The 22,957-nt window shown below is 40.1% G+C and overlaps 1 protein-coding gene across 3 annotated transcripts in view; it reads left to right on the top strand.

The window, feature by feature from the left end:
• The window catches only part of CTNNA3 (catenin alpha 3), an 813,634-nt gene that overhangs the window by 52,828 nt on the left and 737,849 nt on the right, over positions 1-22,957 (top strand). For 2 of the 3 annotated variants that reach the window (XM_067552599.1, XM_067552600.1), the window contains one exon: positions 13,449-13,568. In XM_067552599.1, coding sequence (XP_067408700.1) covers positions 13,449-13,568 — 120 coding nt within the window. Of the gene's footprint in view, positions 1-13,448; positions 13,569-22,957 lie in introns of those variants that run through there. The other variant, XM_067552601.1, reaches the window with a different exon arrangement.

Raw genomic sequence — 22,957 nt, 5'->3', positions numbered from 1 at the left:
ACATATGTATTGCAAAACAAGCTATTGTGTTTGCAGAATAGTATTATGAGTAACTATGTGACAGAAGAACTGACTTTAGTAAGATCAGCTTAATTGAAACTGCATGTATGAAATGAAAAGGAAGAATTTCAGTTCTCTGGTTGCATAGAAACTGCATCAAAGAAAGCACTCACTTGGGTATCAAATTACACACACTCCAGCATCAGCACAAACTCAATGACTGATTGCATGATACTACTTTTAGCTGTGGAAGCGGCAGTCTTATGACACTCATTGATGACACACACACTGCCTAGACCAAATTCATTACCTAAAACAAAGTGGTAGGAGAAAGAAAAGTACATCACATTTATGTCTGCTTAAAGAACACAGTGCAGATTTGACTTTTCTTTCTCCCCCGCCTCTCTTGAGGATCGGGGGTTGAGATATGCTGACAGTTCTGCCTTGGGCCTCCAAACCCTCCACTGCATTGCTCTTTCCCTGTATCCGGAGTGTTAGATGTGGCCGCATCAAGAGCCACAAGCTGTTCTTTTAGGGCCTGATCCAACTCCTCTTGAAGTCAGTGGAAAGAGTCTGTGAGATTTGAATTGGGGTCCCTAGATTCTAGGAGAGTTGCTGAAAATGTTGCTTACTGTACTAGACTATAGACACCATGCGACAAGGTTTATGGAAACAGCTGGTTTAAAAACCAGGTGCTATTTTAACTGATGCAAGTGAGCAAACAAAGTAGATCTCAAATCTATAAATAAAAACAAACAAAAAATCTGAGCAAAATATTGTGGAACTATCAAAATCCATGCCAAGTGTCATCACTCTTACTTTGTTTTTTGTAGCATCTCTGCATCTCTTCCCTTTTCCTTTGTCCTCAGTATCTATTTAGCTTGTAAGCTTCTCGGAGGCTAGCACCTTGGAGCAATGTAAACACCTATACATACAAAAAGAAATGGAGCATTCTTTAAACTGGAGCGATTGTTCATACTGGTTTCACAGAAACTCCACCCATTAAAATTATCCAGTATGATACTGAATGACTACAGATTTAGATATTGAAATGCAAACACGAGAAATGTTACATCATTAGCTGATCAGTGATCTTGAGGGCAGGACTCTATTACTTACCAACTTTTGAGAACTACTTTTCTAAAGTAACTCTTTTATGGGTGTCTCACACAGAACAAATGAAGCATGAATAAGATTTACCAGTGAAGGAATTAGTGAAATTTTTTTACTTTAGTTTCTTCATTTATTTCATTAATCAACAAAGGTAAGAAAATCCATGTTTACCAAAAATCAAAGTTTACCAAAATGTCTCCTTTCTGACCTACTACCTAAACATTATTTCCCTTATTTCAGTGTTCAGTTTCCTACATTCCCAAATAATTTCATCATTGTTGTGAACAATGTGATCAGACTAAAGTCTGCCCCATGCATCTAGTACTTCGAATCAACAGTCCATTTTCAGCCTCATTCACTTTAGAAGTGTTGCCCAATATTGTTTAATTAAGTGAATTAATAGACAGGTGGAATAACTTGAATTTACTGATCAGAGGAAAAAAGCAAGAAGGTAAGAAAACTATTCAAAGAGCACACCAGCATGTCTTTCTTCTACTATATTTCAGATAATGCTCATCCAGCCTATTTTCTTTCTTCTCATGTTTGTAGATTTACATTTTAACTCTACATATCTTTCACAAACTCCTCAGTAGACTCAGAAATATCTACAAAGCATTAATTTAGATTTAGTTAAAACTACCAGAGAAAGAAGAAAAATTGTTGGAAAAAAGAAGTTACATGCAGAGCCAGGCTTCTTTGGGAAGATCATTATCTGCTCCTCCTCTCCCTGCAAGCCTCCTGTGTTAAAGGTATTCTAAGCAGTGTAAAAACGATTATTTTACATAAGGGGAAAAAATTGAGTCGCCTCAGTCTACCTGTGCTTCATGATTTTTGGTATTAATTTTTGATTGCGCCACTGCTAGTCAGAATAGAATGTGATGACATGCTGCAATAGGCACTTACACATCCCATTCTACTCTGGTGTCTTGTCCTAGTGATGTGTGCTTACAGTTCTGATGCCCTGGTATGATGCAATGTAACATTAAAAATGAAATGTGAATGTATGTAACCATAGTGCTGATCTAAACCACATCAAACACTATTGCAGTCTTTCCACTGACTTCCATAGGTTTTCGGTCAAGCCCATAATGAGCGATGGCTCTCAAAAAATTGAGGGACATTTTAGAGAGATACACAGGAGTATCTGAGGACAGATCTACACTGGAAGCACTACTCTGGCACTGCTGCACTGATGCAGCGTGTCTGGTAAAGACACTGTATACTGATAGGAGAGTGCTCTCATGTTGACATAATTATTGTGGATGGTGCTTTGGTCACCGTAACTTGTATTGCTCAGGGGATATCTTTTTCACACCCCTGAGTGACATAAGTTAGATCAACTTAAATGGTAGTGTTGATTTGCCCTGAGAGAGGCTTTAGTTCCTTGGTTGCCTTTTCCTTTAATTCATATACTGTAGTCAATCTGGATTTACAGATCTTTCTTTATGGATCAACCAACAGAAGAAATTCTTGGTACTGCTGAAGTTTGTGCATGCCACAAAGGAGACAGATATGAGTTATTTGTATTTCTATCATCAATATTGATATGTCTATGTATTTTTACACTCTACAAATTGCGGCGGAATTATTGCAGAATAAATGAGAAAGGTAATGCATATCCATCCTAAACAACTACTTAGGAATAGGGCTTTGTGAAGTGATCACCTTTTATTGCAGCAAAAGAATGGATGCACTACCACTCCTGCAATGTCTGTGAGATATACGCCATAACCCCTAGCAAGGTAACTTTACAAACCAAGGGGATTCCCTAGGAAGTGTGATATGACTTAATGATTCTTTTATCTTAATAAACTATTGCTAGGGAACAGGTTTCCCTTAATACCACAATAGGGATTATGAAGTATCTCTGTTCTGGCCCCATAGTGTGGGAGTCACTAAAGAAAGAGCACATCACTTCTCCTGCGATGGCATAGGAGTGTTTAGCAGGGTGATCTGTCCCTTTAAGGGTCAGGGGGCACAGAGCTAGATAGCCCTGTTCAATTATCAGATCCAGCTGGGAAGGGCTAGGGATGCTCGGTTGGAGGGGGGCTGGCCCTGGAGTAGAGAGAAGGTTGCAGAGTGCAAGGTCTCTGGGCCCCTGTACTCTGTGTTGTTCAGAGGAATAGCTTTGTTTTGAGTTCTTTTGTTAGCTTTTTTTCTTTGACATAATAAATGTGCCCTGAGGGAAGGGCCTGAAAGAGACTGGGGTGCGGTGTTAGTCCTTCCTGGGCTGCGGGAGATACACCAGTGACCCTGAACATGGTGAAGAATGCAGATGTCTGGTTGGCCTCTGGAAGTGAGGAAAAAATGAGGCAGCAGAAGAGAAAACAAAGCTATTCCCCAACAAATATAGGCTGCAAGGGCTCAGAGGCCTCTCAGTCTGCACCAGCACGAGTCATAGCAGTTAGCCTCTCTCCAACTGAGCTCTGTTGGGCTTTTATAGCGACTATTGACCCCCTTCCAGCTGGATCAGATAACTGAACAGAGCTGGTTGGCCCCAGCCCTCTTGTCCTTAAAGGAGCAGCCCACTCTGTTATAGGGGTCACAGGAGAATTGTATCCATCTAGAAGAACTTTTTGTGAAGTGGAGGTAGCAGTTCATAACAGGCTGCACTCAAGAAGACCCTGCTGGGAGGGAGCACCCCTTCAACACCTTCTGATGACATGGGGATGCCTGGCCAAGGAGCCCAGTGGCAGAAGGGAAGGCAGCAGTTTCTCCACGGTGAAGACAAAAAGTAAGGAAGAGCTTCATGAAACCTGACACACACAGAATGAACCACATCCATCTCAGGTTCATAAACCATTTGTGAGCCTTGGATGATGTTTGTGAATGCAAATTTGCTCTGAGTCACATGAGTTCTGAGTTCTATGCAAGCCATTTGCACAGCCCAGGTATGAGAAAAAGTTGAAGGAATCAGTCTTATTCTAAATGGGAAAGAAGAGACTTTGGAGGTGACTTAACAGATCTCTAAATGAAAGATTTATAAAACTGATGCAAGTATATTTCTCATAATGGTGAAGGATTCAAAAATGAGGAGAATTTCTGAACTAAAAAAAGATAATAATGGGGAACTTAGGTAGAACTATTTGATGCAAAGGGTAATAGATATATGGAATAAATTGCTGTGTAATATATTAGAAGTGAAGAGTATAATTGAGATGGAGAAACTAGTGTTATTTCTGGAGATAGAGGAGATAGAAAAGTACTTTGCGAACCTGAAGATGAGATTAAAATCAATAAAAATGAGCAGGTATTTTAATCAAATTATTATTTATTTTATTGTTGTAGTGCCTAGGGTGCCCAGTCAGGGATTGGGACGTATAAAGTCTCCATCTGGTATCAAGGTGCTGAAGCAAATGTGCATTTCATTCTCTCTTGGGGTTCTAGGATTTGTAAAGAAAAATCAGCTGCTTCAGTAAAAATTGGGTTTTCTCAGTCAAAGCTGTCCTAATAATCTGGAATACTGCATAAAATCATGACTGCTCTGTTCCCCCTTTGTTTAAACTGTCTCCTCTACTTTTGTTAGAAGTCTTCTTGGATTTTGGTCACCTCCTATTTGGTTGACAGCTGGTGGTTGCTGCTGCTGATTCTCTTTTCCCATACTGCGATTGCCATCTTTGCCAAAGGAGTCCTGGTAAATCTGGATAGAGAATTGTCTATGATATTCCTAAAACTCAATTCTTCAACAATACGGATTGTGCCAACTTTTATGCCAGAATACCTGAGGTTCACATTAGAGATGGGCATAAACCAAAACCTGAGATTTAAACAACCTTGAACTTCACCATTGGTAAAATAGACTGTTTAATGAGGATTCTGGAAAAGTTGCTGTTGACTGCAGCTGCAACAAACCATGACATAAAAGAAGAATTAAACTGTCTCTTAAAAAACAACAGGAAAACTCCCCATTGTACTACTGATATTCTGCCAATGCCAATATTATGAATTAATTTGCTTGTAACAGCCAAACCAAACTACCATGACAACCAATGAAACAAAAACTTTAACAGAAAATGCAAAGGCAAGCTGAAATATGTAGAGATTTTTCGACAGTCATTATTAAAGGCTGGGGATAAAGAATTTTAACCACAAAACAAATTCTTCATGCCCTAACTTTGTCAAGTTTTCAGATGACTGGAACCATAAACTCAGTCCACGGGGTGATCACAAGATCACTTAGAATATCTTCCCCTTTCAGTTTATGCCCAGACTATACCAGATCTCCAACATCCTGTATATGAAGAGACAGGACATCATTGTCCTAATTAGCTTTCCATCTAGATAGTCATCTGTTCCAGAATCACATTTGATATTCCAGTTGCTTCAAGTTACTCAAAATTGGGTTGTGAAAATTTTGGAGAGACATTCAGCATTCATTTGTCAGTATCTTGACCAGTATCTTGACGTGCTTGGTTCCTTGATGATGTGATATGCACTTTGTGTGTGTTATTACCAAAATAGCAGTTTCATCTTACTCCGGCTCAAGTTTTATGATTGTTGATTTTGTTTTTTATTACGAAAGGAGTGTAGTAATGTTCATGGACCCAATCAAAAGAAAAGCTTGTTTATTTTGAAAAGTGCTACGAAATTATCTATCGTAACTTCTACTGCCTATCAAATGAGACCCTCGCTGTGATGATACCCTCCCAACTCAGCTTGCTTCATAAGGAAAAGTATCATCAAACCAGAGAGTGATTCAAGAGTGCTACAGGGGCCACTCATGGCCCTAGGGGAGTTTCTTTCTAGCTCAGAGAAACAGAATGCCTAGCTGGATCCCAACTCCTTTAAGACAGCACCTTGTTTGTAATCAAGAGGCTTATAAAGAAATAGCAAGTTTCCTTTCAGAGAAGAGAGAGACAGGGAAGTCTTTAGACAAAGGAAGCTATGAAAGAACTGCTCCTGAACTTCTAAGGACTGGGATGTGTGTATCTTGGCGATGTAATGAGGAACACTGAGCTGCTATAAGCTGTTTTACCTCTGATTTTTTAAATAGTTAACAAAGTTGGGGGAGAGAGGGTGGATTCTCTCTCTCTCTCTCTCTCTCTCTATATATATATATATCCATCCATCCATCTCAGAACAATAAATGTGAAGGCTTCTTGGAGAAAGAAAGACTGGGGCCAGGCCATGGTAACTTGAGAGATGTAGGTAGATTGTATGTGCCTTGTAGGTTTAAAAATAGTTATGATATCTTTTGTCTGTCCTCTTCTGCAAACAGGACAAACTTGTGTTCATTTTCTTATAGTTAGCTTGTTTGTATTTTTTTATTTTGAGGGAAAACACTGGTTTTATTCCACTCTCTTCTTGAGAAAGATGTCTCTTCCAATTTTGTGGAATATCTCCGCCAACTTTATAGCCTCTTGGGACTATTTCTTGGCTTCCAGCCTCCTGGGGTGTACTATCCTTACAGTTATACACATTTTTTTTTCACTGGCAGTGATTCACTGATCCCTGCAGTCTCATTACCAGACAGAGGAGGCTTCTAATATTATGAACGGAAGAGAGAGGTTCTTGGCTTGATACATCCTGCAGTGGCCCCACAGATTAATAATGAAAGATATAGTGTATAGGCTTGCAGGGATAGTGATCTGACAGGAGTGCAAGAAAGAATTTGGATCTGCAGGGACAATTATTACATGAAACGATCTGTTGCTTTGCTTGTAATTTCTGTGGTCTAGTGTGTTGACACTATTTTAGATAACTGTTTCTTTGCTCCATAGAAAGTCACACCTTATGATCATTTCATTAATGTCTTCTGGACTCTGGAATTCTGGGTTCTTGAAAGACCTCTCTTCATACTATTCAATTTTGCTGCTGTCAATGAAAGCTTTTAGGTAACATCCAATGTGGACCATTATGTTGTGGTTTGGTGTTCAAGTAGCCATTGAACTGGTACCACTGCAATACTCCTGGCTTCTTACCCATACATAGGAAAAGTCATTGTAGATGGCCCTTGCACTACACTGCAAGTGGCAATTTCTTACTTTGAGTTATTTAATCATTAATTATAGAAGACTGTGTTAGAAGGGGATTGAGTGAGATATGAAGAGACATATTACAAACTGATCACTTCCTTACCTTGCCTCTCGAGTGTGAGAACAATAGACAGTAAATAAAATAAATTTAGAAAACTTAGGGTATGTCTACACTGCAGACTGAAGTCGATTTACTTTAAATCAACTTTCACCCACTGAATTTTTGAAGTCGCAGAAGCGTGATCACACCACACTCCTTGCACTGGGCTCTTGCATTTCCACTCGCCACGCTTGGGTCGAAATTTAAAGCCAGTGCACCGTGGGTAGCTATCCCACAGTGCAACTAGCCAGAGAGGCTTTTGGGAAGCTTGTCATCCTCCCATGATGCAACATGCTCTTTCCTCCTCCCTTCTTGTCCCAAACAAACTGCAAACGCCTTTTCATGCTGTTTTTCTATGCTGCACACACGCCATTGCCGGAGAGACATGGACCCCCTCTCGGTCTCTGCACTATCATTGTGAGCATCACAAATACCTCATGACTTATCCTGCAGTATTTTCAAAGGCGAGAGAGGAGCTGCAGCACGGAAAATAGCGATGTTACTGAGGCCACCCTGATACAAACCATAGAGCAGAACAATTCCATTTGCTGTAGGCTGTCACGCATCATCTTCAGTTCATGGAACACCGGTTCTGGTCCCGGGGAACAAGCACAGACTGGTGGGATTGCATCATTATGAAGGTGTGGAATGCTGAGCAATGGCTGCAGAACTTTCATATGAAAAAGGCCACTTTCTTTGAACTTTGACAGCAGAGCTGTCTCCAGCCCTGAAGCGCATGAATATTTGCATGAGACCAGCTCTGACAGTGGAAAATTGAGTGGCCATCGCTCTGTGGAAGCTGGCAACCCCAGACTGCTATCGGTCAGTTGGGAATCAGTTCGGAATTGGTAAATCCACCGTTGGAGCTGCTGTGATGGAAGAGTGCAGTGCTATCAATAGGTTTCTGCTAAGAAGGGTAGTGACTTTGGGAAATGTGCAGGACATAGTGGATGGGTTTTCCACAATGGGGTTCCCAAACTGGGAAATGGGGGTGGAGGAAATTGATAGCATTCATATCCCTGTCCTAGCACCTGACCTCCTTGCCACAGAGTACATAAACCGGAAGGGATACTTCTCAGTGGTGTTGCAGGTCCTTGTGGATCACAGGGGCCGTTTCACCGACATCATTGTGGGGTAGTCTGGAAAGGTGCATGATGTGTGCATCTTTAGGAACTCACGTCTGTTCAGGAAGATGCAGGTGGGCACTTTCTTCCCTGACCAAAAAATAAACATTGGGGATGTGGAAATGCCAATAGTGATCCTGGGGGATCCTACCTACCCTTTGCTCCCTTGGCTAATGAAGCCCTACACTGGGCACCTGGACAGTGAGAAGGAGCTTTCAATAACAGGCTAACAGCAAGTGCAGAATGGTGGTGGAATGTGCATTTGGCTGTTTAAAAGCCAGATGGAGATGTCTGCTTACTAAGCTTGACATCAGTGAAAAGAACAGCCCATCAGTTATATCTGCGTGCTGTGTGCTCCATAATTTTTGTGAAACAAAGGGTGAAAAGTTCCCCCAGGGTTGGGCCATGGAGGCTGATAGGCTGGCTGCAAATTTTGAACAGCCAGATTCCAGCGCTACGCTCAGAGCCAACCACAGAGCGCTTTGGCTACGGGAAGCAGTGAAAAACTGGTTTTGCAATGAACCGCAGTAATGTATATCTGTGCTGTGCCCTTCTTTCCCATCCCCCACCCTTGCTCCAGTGGCCCCCTCCCTTTCTCTCCCCGCCCAAGCTATGAATGAATAAAGACGGATGTTTTTTAATGCTACAAAGTTTTATTTGTGACCCATTTAAATGGGGGAAAAGGAGGATAAGTTAACATTATAAAGTGTCACTGTGCAAGTAACTGTGGTTGCGTGCAGTTCTTAAAGGGATCGTTGCGTCCTTCTGCTCACCTCCACCAGTGTGCAGTGCAGCACGTACTGCATCCTGCTCAGCCTCCTCCTAGAGCGCTTGGGGGTGGGAGCTGATAACAAAGTGGTAGGCGGCGGAGCATTTTGGAGGGGCTGCAGAGGGAGTCTGTCCTGCCGCTGCTCTTCCTGGAGCTCTAACAGATGCCTCAGCATGTCGGACTGATCCCTCATATTATGCAACATCTCTTCTTGAGTATCATACTCCTGCTCCTGTGCATATCTTCTGTGTTCTATATCCATGGCTAGTTTTTCAGACAAGGACATCCTCCAGGCTCTGAGATCCGTGTCAGCAGTCACTGAGGTGTTCACTAGTTTGTTGAACATGTCATCCTACTATTTTTTTCCCCACTGCCTAATCTGGGAAAGTCTTTCAGCAGAGTTTGGCAAGGGGGGGCCGAAGGCCGAGGTGTCTACTGTAAGGCAAGCAAAGCACAAAGTTGACATTGTTAGCTGACCCAAAGTAGTAAAGGAAATGTTACAATGTAAAAAGAACTCCCCTTCAAGTTCACAACACTAAGTCAGATCCGCATTCCAATCTGTACATATCAGATGGTCGGAGTGCCATTCCAGACATGGTAAGCAAAGGGCCCTTGCATCAGTTATAGAGAGGTTTCACTAGCACTAAAATCCACAATCCACACTTGAGCAAGGAGAGGGATCACTGGGCTCCCCTGTAATATGCCAAGGACCAGTTTGGGAGGAGGTGGGCAGAACAGATTATAGGACACTGCAGGTGAATTGTAGTGGCAGAAAACATAGGGCAACCAGTGTTCCGACCCATAACTCCCATTGCAACAGTACTAGAACTAGGAATAGTCTTGGGGAGGCACCCAGGGACCCCATCCACGAAGACTAAAATGGACTGACTGTATTGGTCAGGTACTTTAAACTTGTGCCATCTTCCCTAGGTGACCATGTGTGATATCAGTCTCCTGGGGGTAATGCAGGCCGAGAGGGAAGATTTGCTGCAAGCATCAGGGTACAGTCCTGGCCCTTATGCTGCTATGCTGTGTTCCGTGATGATGCTTGCTTATTTAATAGCAGAGTGGTGGGAAAAAGTATCCTACCATGGTGGAAGACATAAAGTTACCCTCCCCATAAACCTTCTGCAAAGGTTAACAGATTATCTAAATGAAAGTTTCCTTGAAATTTCCACAGAGGATTCTCAGAGCATACCTCTGCACATAAATAGTCTTCCAGGAGTAACCCTCCACTGAAGTTTGCCAACACCCAGGAAGACCACAAAACAAAAACACAAACTCATTGTAAGAAGCTGGACTAGGGACATAACTGCAAAAAAAAGATTTGCCACATGCATTCATCAGATGTGCCTTCCCCGGCATCTTGATCAGTCCCGCTGTCCTGTGTGTGGCTGGGCTGCTCTGGGGTACGAACAGATCCTGGCTGTCAGGGAGAATGGATACCCCACTCTCCTTCACTCTGCTTTCCTCATCCTCGTCCACAGAGTCCTCCTCATTCGTCCTGGACTGGGATTCTTCGGAGGTATCGATGCTGTGTGGTAGAACAGTGGTGGGGTCATCACCGAGATTTGCATGCCACTCTTCATAAAAGCAGCATGTTTTGGGCGAGAAGCCAGAATGGCTGTTAGCTTCCCTAGTTTTCTGATAAGCCTGCCTCAGCTCTTTGATCTTAACGTGGCACTGCTGTGCGTCTCTGTTGTGCCCTTTCTCCAACATGCCATGAGATATCTTCTCGTAGATATCAAGATTTCTTCTGCTGGCTTGGAGCTGAGCCAGAACAGATCTTAATCCCACAGGCTGATGAAATCCAAGATCTCTAGTTGACTCCAAGTTAGAGCACATTTGGGCCATGCAGTCACCTTGAGTGGTTCAGCTGCAAAGCTCTCTCCATGCTGTCTAAACCGGAAATGGGAATTCAAAATTTCCCAGGGCTTGGGGGAGGAGCTATTTCCTGCTTATGCGGCCACGTCACAGCAGAGCGCGAATGTCCAGAGCGGTCACAACAGAGCATTATAGGATCCCTCCTGGAGGCCAATTTACATTGTACTTTGCCCACACTGATGCAAACTCGACCCATGGAATTTGACTTCAGCGCTACTCCACTTACGGAGGTGGTTTTATTAGGTTGACTTTTACCTCGCTTTAGATTGGTGGAACTTATGTGCCAGTGGAGTTGCATACTTTAGGGGGTCGACTTAAACGGCGTTACGTTGACCTCCATTGCCAGTGTAGACCAGGCCCTAGAGCAAATATTAGGGCTATTAGACGTCACAGGATTCTGGTAACATGATATAAAGTTGTTTCAGTTGTAGGCTACCAGTTCAAATTCAATGCAGTTGTTTAATGCCCAAAACTGGGATAATCTAATGGTTTTCCAGTGACTTATGTAATACAGTTTCACTCTTAGTCAAGTGTCTGGTGAACAAGAGTAAAAAATGATGGGAAAAAAATCGCTGGTCAGCATTTATTGGCAACTTTGTTAGCAGCCTTAATGGAGAAGGCAAGGGTTGAAATGGAATGAAGATTTTTATCTCAGACTTGGTTTCTTCAGGTCAGGGAAGTACCATTTCATAATTGTGGGACAATGTACACTCCTGCTGCTTGTGTAGTATCTGCTATGTGGATAAATGCAGTGCTTTATTCTCCAGGGCTGGTGATTGTGTATATTTTGCAACCACTGTATTCACTTACATACAAGAAATGGAACAAAGAAAACTTGTAGCATGCAATGAACCTGTAAGGATGCTGCAGAATACTGAGTCAAACACTTTGGCTGGGTTTATTAAAGAGGTATACATTTGATCACTGATACTGCAACTCCTTTGATGCAAACTAATAACTATTTATAGACTCTTTTATGGTGTTCATCATCATCATAATGGGATGGTGAACTGTGGAAGAAAGAGTGAAGTGACTTGCAGAAAATTACAAGAAGGCTGTAGCAGAGCCAGGAATATAACACGTCTTGTAGTCTCCAGCCCACTGCCTTAACTGCAAAATTGTCCTTCCTTAAATTGTATGCTCTAGGGTGTACACAACTCAGCTCTAGGGTTATGAGGGGAATATTTTCCCCTATGTGTAACATTGAATAACTTGCACAGTGGGCTATGAAAAGTTTTCATTTTCCTCTGAGGTATCAGCCATTGTTGGGACAGGATATGGGTCTTGATAGGCCATGTCATGATCCAATGTATGATCCAAGACAGACTAATCATCTTCCCATATCTTGTAGGCTCTGCAACCATTTGCTCCTCAAAACCCTCTCCTATAGTGATAATAACCATCTAAATACTTCCTGTGTTGTCTTGGTCAAGTCACTTCACTTCTCTGTACCTCAGTTCCTGTACCTGAAGAAATGGGGATAATGACACTTTGTGTTTAGAAATCAATAGATGAAAAATGCTACGTTTATGTGTAATTTCAGAATTTTAAATAATAAATAAAAGCAAACATATATTAAAACATGTTTTCCCTCCATCTTCTACACCCTTAGTCTGCTCTTTGTCTTAGACTCTAAACTGTTCATACACAGATCATGTTTTCCTTCGTTTGTACAGCAGCTAGCACACTGGATTGTGCACATCTTGGAGCAAGGAGACTCATTGTTTGTGTAAAGTCCCTCCTTTCTCCCTCCCAAATGTTGTCTCTCTTAGTCCTGCCATGTATGTCTCTCTAGTATTTTGTAAGTTCTTGAATCAGAGTCTGTGTCTTTAGTCTCTCTGTGAAGTGTCATACATGTCTACTATAATATACAACTGTTGTTAATCATCTGCATAGGAAAGAAGTAATTAATATACTTACACACTAAATCAAGAACTAGGTTCAATCCCCAACTCCTATAGTTTTCTTATAGTATGTGACCTTATGCAAGTAGCTTAGAATCCAGGCCTGCAAACTGCTCCGTGTGAGTAGACTCAATCAGGACCATCTTACAAGAGAATAAGAGGTGTTTTTTCATCCTTACCACCCCATTACATATTAGAGATGAGTGTTCTCCCAGAGTCTTCTGGGAGAGTGCTGAGGGAATTTAAAAAGGAGGAAAAACATTACAACCCAGGATCTAAACACCACCCCAGATTTTGGGGATAGTTTAGGTGAGGATCAGATCTTTGGGGCTAGGGACAATCTCTAATTGTGTCTTAAGAAATTCCAAACTTTAAACTTCAAATCCAGGACTCTGCATATTTCCCTATATCCAGGTGCTCAAAGCACAAATTTTTCAAGAGTTGTAGCAATGTATTCTTGCATATTTGAGAATATAACAGAGCCCATAATGTTAATATTTAAAAAAAAAATCCTAATTAATGGAGCTATAAAGACAATATCTGTGTGAATGATGACATAATATTTCTGTACCATCACAGTTTCAAAGAACCTATGAGTCTCTACGAAATGTGTCCAGTAAATCTGAACTACAGAAATCCTACCAGAAACTTGGGAAAGATCTGGAAAATCTAGATTATTTGGCCTACAGACGTCAACAGGTAAGAATATGGAAATTTATTGGTGAGGCACAATATCTCTGGGTAGAGAAAGATGAGTGATGCTTTTGTCTGTGGGTAGCAGATCATATGAGTCATCAGCCAGGAAGACAAATTTATATGTTCTCTGTTTTATATTAAATGTGAGTGACCTTGGATTAGGCGATTTTGGATTTCAGCATAAACCTGTTCCATTTCCAGAAACTGACATACAGAAGAGGGTAGGCTTTAGCAGGGGCATCAAAGAGTGTAAGGTGCCACTATAACATAGTAAGTATTGCATATAGATTAAGGGGTCATAAGGGTAATTTGGCAAAGTCACTATGAAAATAAGGTTCTGACAGGGAAGCTACAGAAAACTCAGGGATTCCACAGAACACCTTGGAGCCTTCTGCAGTTATTCCATCACTAAGTCATTTTATATACCACCTGCCATGCAAAGAAACAATTGTTTGCTAAGGCAGAACAATAATTTGGTATCATATGGAAAACATTAGTGCTGTATACTGGATAATAAAGTTTGTATTATGGTGATCTAAATTCTGACCTGCACCCACAGAAGTTAATAGTATCAAATTTTAATGTACACGACTGCTCTACATAAACAGTTAATGCATTTTAAATTCAAAATCCCAATTTATTTTTAAAAATTAGTTTTCATGGTTAGATCCTATATAATTTAAATTGGACTATGGACATGCCTTATGTCAATCGTGTGCAAGTGTTTGCAGGATCAAGGTCAAAGACAATTGTTAAAAACGTATCTAGAGCAATTTTCTGTAACCTTTCCATGACTGATTTAGAAACTTTAGTTTTCATAATAGCTTCTGTAGTTTTATTAATATTTTCACAGCCTTTTAAAATCTTTATTTTTCTGAGCTTTGTATGTTTTGTAGTATATTGAAGGAGTGGGATAGTGGCTTTATTTTAGTTCTGATGTTTTTTAATGTTGCCACGAGGTGTCAGTGTTGTCAAACTTACTAGTTTCAGGGAAAATCTGTTACAGTAGGTATTTAAATAAGATAATTGATTAAGGAGCAAGTTGCCTGGGTAAGTTTTACTGTGGTTATAGATGGTGTTTTTCTGGTTTGACAAAACAGAAGTTTTCACAAAATTGTATTTATTTTAACAATTTTCCATGAAAGAAAAATTTCAAAGCAAACTTTTTGTATGTTGGGAAAGATTTCACTTCGGAATTCTGAAATTTTGTTTCAAATTTCAGTTTTTTTCATTTTTATATTTTTTACATTATTTTATGACATGGCAGTAGTACTATTGTCAAACTGTTCTATTTCAACACAAACAGAACACACCTGATTTAGAAAAGATGTTAATTCAGTACTAAGTACGAGCCATCTATAATGACTTTGAAATAATGTAAAAATAGAGAATACATATAATTGACAACAGTTTTTCCAAAACAAAAAATTTTGATTTTTTTTCTAATTTAGAATGAAAACAAACTTTTAAATGTCAGAATCTCATATGAGATGGAAATGCTGAGTTTTGACCTGTTCTAGTCATATTGTGCCCTTCAACATAAGGCCACTCAATAGCTAGAAGGTGCTGTTTCTAGTAGTGAGTAATGTCTGTTTCTGCTTCTAATGGGTTTGCTATCTCATAATTTATGTAGAGCATAGTAACTGTCTCATCTGTAAGGGCTCAGGGAGCATATCTGAGAGAGATGGTGCCAATTCTGCAGTCAATTCTGAAGAGTAGATCTGCACTTTATTTGCAATTATCTCTTTATTCTGAATTCTCACTCTTTGCCTTGCAAAATTCCATTTAATTTAATGTAATAAGTCCCTCATTCCCTAGCAGACTGTGAGGATACTTCAGTCACATGCTTCATTTCTCCTTGGGTTGGCATTCAGTTTCGCTGCTTCTTTCCTGTTCACAGACCCTGGTTTACTCCTGCATTTCCTGGGACTTCCCCCAACCCCTGGTCTCTCTAGTTTGTGTTTCCAAAACATTTTGAGACTATCTTGTCACCCTTGCCTGCCTGTCTGGGCCGCAAGCATCTCTTCAGTATCCTTTCCCACTATCTTTTGTCTCTACATCTAACTGCCTTCTCCAAAACTACTTCTCTTATTAAAGATATATGAGTCATAAAATGTGTTCCTCATTTCAATTGCAGAAGACCATTGCATAAAGAGACAGGGTGCACATTGTACTGCTTTACCCAGGCATATAAAAGCTTTTGCATATAACACGAATTCATATTTAATAAAGGTAAATTAGTCAATGGCTAAAATTAATATATAAAAGATTTCAAAATTTTGTTACATCCTTTCCCTGCTCCTTGGTCTGTCTGTGTATGTTGTCCTATTTACACATTTGAGTTTTGTTTGTTGTTTATGCTACTGCTTCACCTGTTTCCATCAGCCAATATAATGTAAGTCTTGGTAGGATTTACAGGAGAACTTGCAGAGTGAGAGCTGCCTAATCTCCTACCTACAGAATACGCTTTGTTTACTTTTTGCCTGGAAAACAGAACAGTATATTTTTGAAGAGGTTGCCACTAGAAATCAGACCAAACCACAAAAGACCCAGACCCAATCAGAATCTAAACTTCTTTCCATTTAAGTGATGGTTGAATCTGATTTTCCAGTTTAGGCCACTTCTGACTGCTAACAGTCTCACTCTCAGTAGTGTAAAACAACACACCTTTTCCTGTTGGTAAGATGCTGATTCACTACCATCTTTTGGGGGGATGAACCAGAAGTACTCTACAATATGAAAATTAATTTTCATGTGGTACAATAACATAGAAGAACTTTTCAGAGTCAAAGTGATGAATATTTCTTTTAAATGAGCTATTTTTTTTGTCTGTTTCTGTCCTTATTTTCTTCTTAGGAGTGAGAAAACTAGAGAAGATCTGAAATTGCAGTAGAGAACTGGAAACAATGATATTTTTGAAGTTTTTAGAACAGGTTCTAAAAACAACTTGTTTTAAGAGGACATTCATAATGTCATTATGACCTTGATTTTTTAAAGCATTGATCAAACTACTAATATTGCAGTCACAAGGGTAGATAAAAGATAAAGGTTCTAAGGTCACTTTTAAGTGACACTTTCTTTAGAATTAGTCAGAATGTCTTCCACTTCAGGGTGTAAAGAGTCCTTAATTATCTCCTTCATCAGTGGACGTAGGAATTCCTCTTTGGCTTTCAGTAAACAAGAAAGACAAAACTTTTGGCATGGGGTACCTCAGCCTTCCCTCGGTGCTTTCAGAATCTCCAATTTTGCAAATAGGGCTGAGCTTTGTAAAGAGAGTCGGTATGTTTGCCACTTTCTTCTCTGACACGGATCTGGCCAGACAATCTAACTTGTTTGATCATTTCAATGAGGGAGGATGAGGTTGCTTCTTGCAGCAGGAGGCATTTGGGTTTGAGACTGTGGGAGGCTGTCCAGGTTCATCATTCTTCCTACAGTGTAGCCTGAAGAGAAGGAAGGGTCTCCCAAATACTGTGCTAAGTGTGGAATAAGTGTGCATGTTTCAGGTAGTTTTTGTGAGCATTCATCCTTTCTCTTTTATGGGACCCTGTTCCTACCAATCATTAACTGGCCAGTAATAATGCAAGACCATTTTGTCACATGCATATACAAATGCATATTATGTATCAAATTCAATTGTACCTAGTATTTGTCAGATTGAAAGATTATTGCTGCAGTTGATGGTCTTAATGTAAGTAATGCCTTTAGCATGCCTGTAGCACTGTTGGCTCAAATTCAAAGAAAGTTTTTTTTCTGTTCTGATGTCTCCAATAATACTGTAACATGACGGCTGACAACAGAACTTTAAAACATGCAAAAACTCACACCGCTCTAATGTAGATGTTAAGTTACTTGTTTGATTTTTCATTGTATGCCCCCAGGCTAATATGCTGTGAAAGAACTTTAATTTATATGTAGTAAAAGATTGAATTTATGATGAATTATTTAAATGCCATTTTTATTCTTCATATCATGTGCTGACCATTCGTATGTAAAGAAAGGTTTAAAACTGCTTTCAGATAAAACCTGAAGCATTAATTATTACAGGAGATAATTTATAGCACACTCAGTAAATTACTTTGTGTGAAATAATACTTCCAGAATATGGAGCAACATTGTCAAATTGTTCTTCATTTTTGTCTTGCTTCCAGAGAAGTGCATGATGTGCAGTATTATATGTTTTCATGGACAAACAGGTCAATTTATTTCTTAAAATACTAAATTTTCAACGGAAGGTACTCTGTAAAACTCAACAACAGAAACAGTTTATCTTTTCCTTGAGATCCAGTGTTTCTATTTATTGAAAGGGAATAAACATACATTTTCACTCTGCTTTTTAAGATTCATTCAGGTGAGCGGCAAATCTTTGCATCAAAAGATTTTGCACCTAGAACTGGGGCCAAATTTTCAAAAGAGTTCAGTCCCCAACTACTTTATGTATGGCTTTGGTGACAGTATTATTGTGATATGTGTAGTTCTGGTGTCAACACTCTAAAGAGGATGTTGAAAAATTGGAGAGGATTCAGAGCAGAGGTACAGAAATAATTTGTCACCAGGAAACGAGGCATTATGGTGAGGCTTAAGGAGCTCAGTCTCTTCAGCTTCTTGAAAGAAGGTTAAGACTTAAAAATACCTACAAAGGGAGGTACATACCTGATACTAGAGGACTTTTTAATCTAGCAGACAAAGACATAACAAGATTAAATAGCTAGAAGTTGGAAGTCCAAAAAGTTCAAATTGGAAATCAGGACAGATTTAACCATGAGGCTAATTAACCATTGAGTAAGGGATGTCACTCAGATTCTTTAAATCAAGACTGGATGTCTTTCTAAAAGATATGCACCAATACAAGCACAAGTTAATTGGCTAGATGCTGGAATCACTGGGTGAAATTCTGTGACCTGTCCTATACAAGAGCCTGAAATGGAGTCCAACCACTGCACAATTGTGGGGTCTCTAGACCAGCGTTTCCCAACTGGTGTGCCGCGGCACACTGGTGTACTATCAGGCTCAAAGAGGTGTGCTGCGGAATTTTTAAAAAAAGTACATGTGAGAATAAGGGGGTGGGGAGGCCACCTTCTGATTGGCTGTCTGCCTCACTGCTGCATCTCCTCCAGGGCGGAGCAACCAATCAGACTTCAGTCTCCCTCTCTTCCCTCCTCTCCTTCTGTCTGAACAATGGTTGGCTCCTCTGCCCTTCCACTCCCCTCCTGCAGCTGCTGGATGTGGGTAAGGAGAAGAAGTCCCTGGAGCTTGAGGTATGCTGTGGCAGAGAAAAGGTTGGGAACCACTGCTCCAGACACACTTTTGGGATACAGACCTTCTATCTGGCACCCTCTTCTGTGGCCTGGAGCCTGCTGATCGATTGTCTAGTCCCTTGGGGCACATAATATGTCAAACCTTCAAACACCCCTGTACTTAAACATACCCTTTCCCAGAACTCTAATGAAAGGAGTGAAGCTTCTGATTCAACTCTCTCCAGAGGCATGCAGTAGTTGAGAAGTATAGAGAACACTGACACTTTGCACAAATCTAACACACTATTGCTCTTTTACTTAATCATATAAAATATAGAACAACAAATCCTACCTTACCTTAGCTCATCTCACTCTTCCCTTTGGAGTCCTTGGGTGGCCATCTGAGTCTAGGCAGACAGGCAGGATGTCTTTTTATTTCATACAGGCAGTTACATGCTGGATGGCTTCTGTCATGGAGGCTCCTATCCCAGTTTATGTGACCTTTCTCTCTCCAGTCCAATGCTTTGTGTTCCTGTCTGGCTCAGCTCCCCCTGTTCCTGTCTGTTTCCTTATTAAAACACCTCCTGGCTGTTTTTGTTCTGTTCCTGGAAAATTTCCATTGCTTTTACTTTCCACTGCTCTTACCTTCTCCCCTCCTTCTAGAAGGGTAAGATGAAACTGACTTTCCAAAGATGCAGCTCCTTTTATCATACTATTGTGACCAAGGACCATCGTTAATCTTTGGTACCTCCCCTTGTCCTGTTCTAGGAGGACATGACACAAAATTGCTCATCCATGATGGATACCCAGACAAGCATTCCTGATGCAGCAGTTTTTCATAGTAACATTTTCACTCCATTATATCAACTGATATTCATAAATTGTACAGACAGATTCCCAAACGGTCACACCTGGCATGTGCCTCCCTTATACTCCTTTGAAAATCCGAGTCTGTGTCTGTCTAATATTTTTGACATACAGAACCTACCTTACGAAAAGAAAAGATAGCGTTGAGTTGTATACATTTTGTATTTCCATAGATCTAATGTCTCATTATCTCTGCTTGGCATACTATTAACTCTTCATATTTCATATATAATGTTCCATGTGTAGTAAGTATTTTAAAAGTCCAAGTTTGAAAGTCAATGGGAGTCACACACCTAACTGCCCTTTATGCCTTTGAAAATTTCCTTTTCTAAATAAAATTTCCTCCTCTAAGTAATAGTGATCATTTTGTATCTGAGAAAGTGGGCAAAATTCTACCCTCCCTTTGATCCACCAGCATGATTAAAAAGGGAGGTATAAGAAATGAAGACCACTTTTTTCATATAGTTGTATATAAGGAACAAGTAGTTAGTACAAGCCTTCAAGAAATGACAGAAATGACTCATTGTTAGAAGAAATCATGGCAAAAAAAAAAAAGAAAAAAGAAAAGATTTCTTGGCCTCAATGTTTCCAAAAAAATATGAGAAGAAATGTGAAATGGGATTATTTTCTCAGGGGGAGAATTTGTAGTTGAGAGAGGTACATGGAGTTGTAGTTGAGGTTGAGAGAGGTACATGGAGTTACATCAAACCACTTTTCACTGCTGGTATTTGATAAAAGGAAAAGGAGTTGGGGGGAGTTGTGGGTTATGGTAATGAGCTGAGAGAAATGATTTTGGTGTAGTTTTGCAAAACCTCAACTAGGGTTTGGTTCTGCAAAAGCAGGAGTGGCTCAGATCAGTGTTTCATTGATCTGAACCAGTGAAGTCCAGGGGGTTTAGACATGGTTCTTGCTTAGGCCCATTTCTAAGAGCTACATTTAAAATCTCCTGGAAGGTAGGGCTGAAGGATACATTTAAAGAAAGTATCCAGGAAAGCTAAATTAAATTAAACTTGCTTAAAATAGTTGAAAGGAAAGGAAATCCTCAGTTAGACATTAAATTACAGTAACTGATGAATAAGTAATACTAAAATGGCATGATTTACAAAAGTGAAAAACCTCTTTAAGTATCATAGGATAAGGTGATGAATGCTACTTTATTTCTGATATTGTACAGCGTGTATCTCTTATGTCAATTTTTAAAACTTACATGATGTTTGCCTGTATTGCAGTAATCTCAAGGGGGCACCACTGTTAGAACAGGCCAAAAAACAATTCTGTTTTGTGAAATTTGAGGTTTCAAAATCTGTTTTAGTTTTGATGTGGAATGAAAAGATGTTTTGATATATATATATATATATTTAAATCAAAAAAGAAAAAAAGAAAAAAGCCAATAACTTTGTGGTTAGGCACTTACCTGGGATGTGAGACGTAGGTTTATTTTCCTACTCCGATTTGAAATAGGTACTTGATCCTGGTTCTCCTAGGTTCCAGGTGAGCTATGCTGGGGTGAGTGTCTCATGCTCCAAATTCCATGCTGAAGTTGAGGAGAAACCTTCCTGACTAAATTTTTTGTCAAAACCACATGTTTCTGTGAAACACTTCAGTTTTGACAAAACAGCATTTTCCAATGGGGAAAAAAGCATAGTCAGTTTTTTCAACTAGTGCTACACACTATGCCTGGGACTGTACAAATATGTAGTAAAAAGGTCATCCTTGCATGGAGAATTTACCATCTTGGTTAATGACAAAGCATAGTAAATGGGTGAAACAAACAGGTGAGGAGAAGGGCTGAGGTAACAGTAATATGAGCATGTTTTTGCATAGACAAGCATTGTGCACAGTATAGTTCATATTCTGTCTAGCTGTTATCAAAAGGCAATGTTTCTTAGGCAGCATGGCAGAGGTGATTTTTAAGGAAAGATGTGAAAGAGGATAAATAGTATTGGCTTTATGGATTTTGGGACAGGGAGAATTTGTTCCACACACAAGTGGTAGAAAGCACACCAGTGTTTTATTGGCCATTAAGAGCTGGCATCATTGGCAGAACTGAGGTGGATAACAGGATAGCATGAAATAAAGATACTAGCTGTGCTCTGGGATTTCCTTTCAATATCTAAAACACAATCAGCAGTTACACTGAACTACTAAAATCCAATATGCCACCCACACCATCATAATTAATTCCCATCCCATAACTCCATTATACTGCAATTAACAAATCACCTTCATCCTGTCTCCTTTCCCTATGCTTGTGAATAACGTCTAGTGAGGATGTCTGTTCCAGTGTTGAGGTCTCGTGGAGAATGCTGTAATGAGGGAGCTGCAGCTCAGTTGCTTCTTCTGACTGCAATTGTGACAGCATGGAACAAGGAAAGACGCAGTCTCTCGCTACCCAAACCAGTCTAGGCTGTTAAGTTTATGGGTAAAAATCAATATCTTGAATTCCAACCTGAATTCCAGATGCCCCAGGGCATCTTGCACTCAATGAAAAAAGTGCAGCTTCACAGATGGGCTGTCACATTTTGGAACTTCAGCTTTTGAATGATTCCCAATCTGTAACCCTCAGTAGAGGGCATCACAGTAGTCTAATCCTGTACACAGACAGGCACAGAAAAAGCATAGTGAGAACCCCATTTGAAACAAAGTTGCACTTCCAGTACCAAGTGCAGATGGAAAATGCCCTCTTCACCATAATTGCCATCGTTGCATCCAACAGCAGCCCATGATATGGAAAAATCTATGTGGTTAGTCTGTATGCTGGGGGGTTGAGCTGCCCATTGGATAAGTAGAGATATTGGGTATTGAAGTAGAGAGCAGTTGTAGCAGTGAAAGATGGACAGATGTGACTGGTAGAGAGCCAGTTCCACAAGGATCAGTATTAGAACGAATTTGTTTTCTTGACATGAACCAAAGGGTGATGTGGTGCAATTTTTTTTAGACAATACAAACTTTGAAAGAAGGAAATATTCAGTACAAAGGAGGGAGGCATAGAATTTAGAACGCCTTTGATAAAGCAGGACTTGCATGCCCATTCCTGCAGCCTTATTAAGTGAAAACTCTTTTTGACTTCAAAACGCTATTGAATTTTCCAGAGTAGGGACTACGAGATTAAGCTCTCTGTCAGAGGGTTTATGGGACCTAAAGAAAAAGTATTCTGTGATTTGTGAGCTTCTGAGATGTTGTAATGAGACCAGCTAGACTTAACCATAAGTAATGAGATCCCATGCTTAGAGTGATTTGACAAAATGACTACTTGCTCTTCTTATTATTTTAATTTTTCAGCCATAACTT

Source organism: Emydura macquarii, unplaced genomic scaffold (assembly GCF_026122565.2).
Source record: "Emydura macquarii macquarii isolate MOO-44397 ecotype Brisbane River unplaced genomic scaffold, CSIRO-AGI_Emac_v2 contig_1390, whole genome shotgun sequence".
Taxonomy (NCBI): domain Eukaryota; kingdom Metazoa; phylum Chordata; order Testudines; family Chelidae; genus Emydura; species Emydura macquarii.
This window is presented reverse-complemented; position numbering and strand designations above follow the sequence as displayed.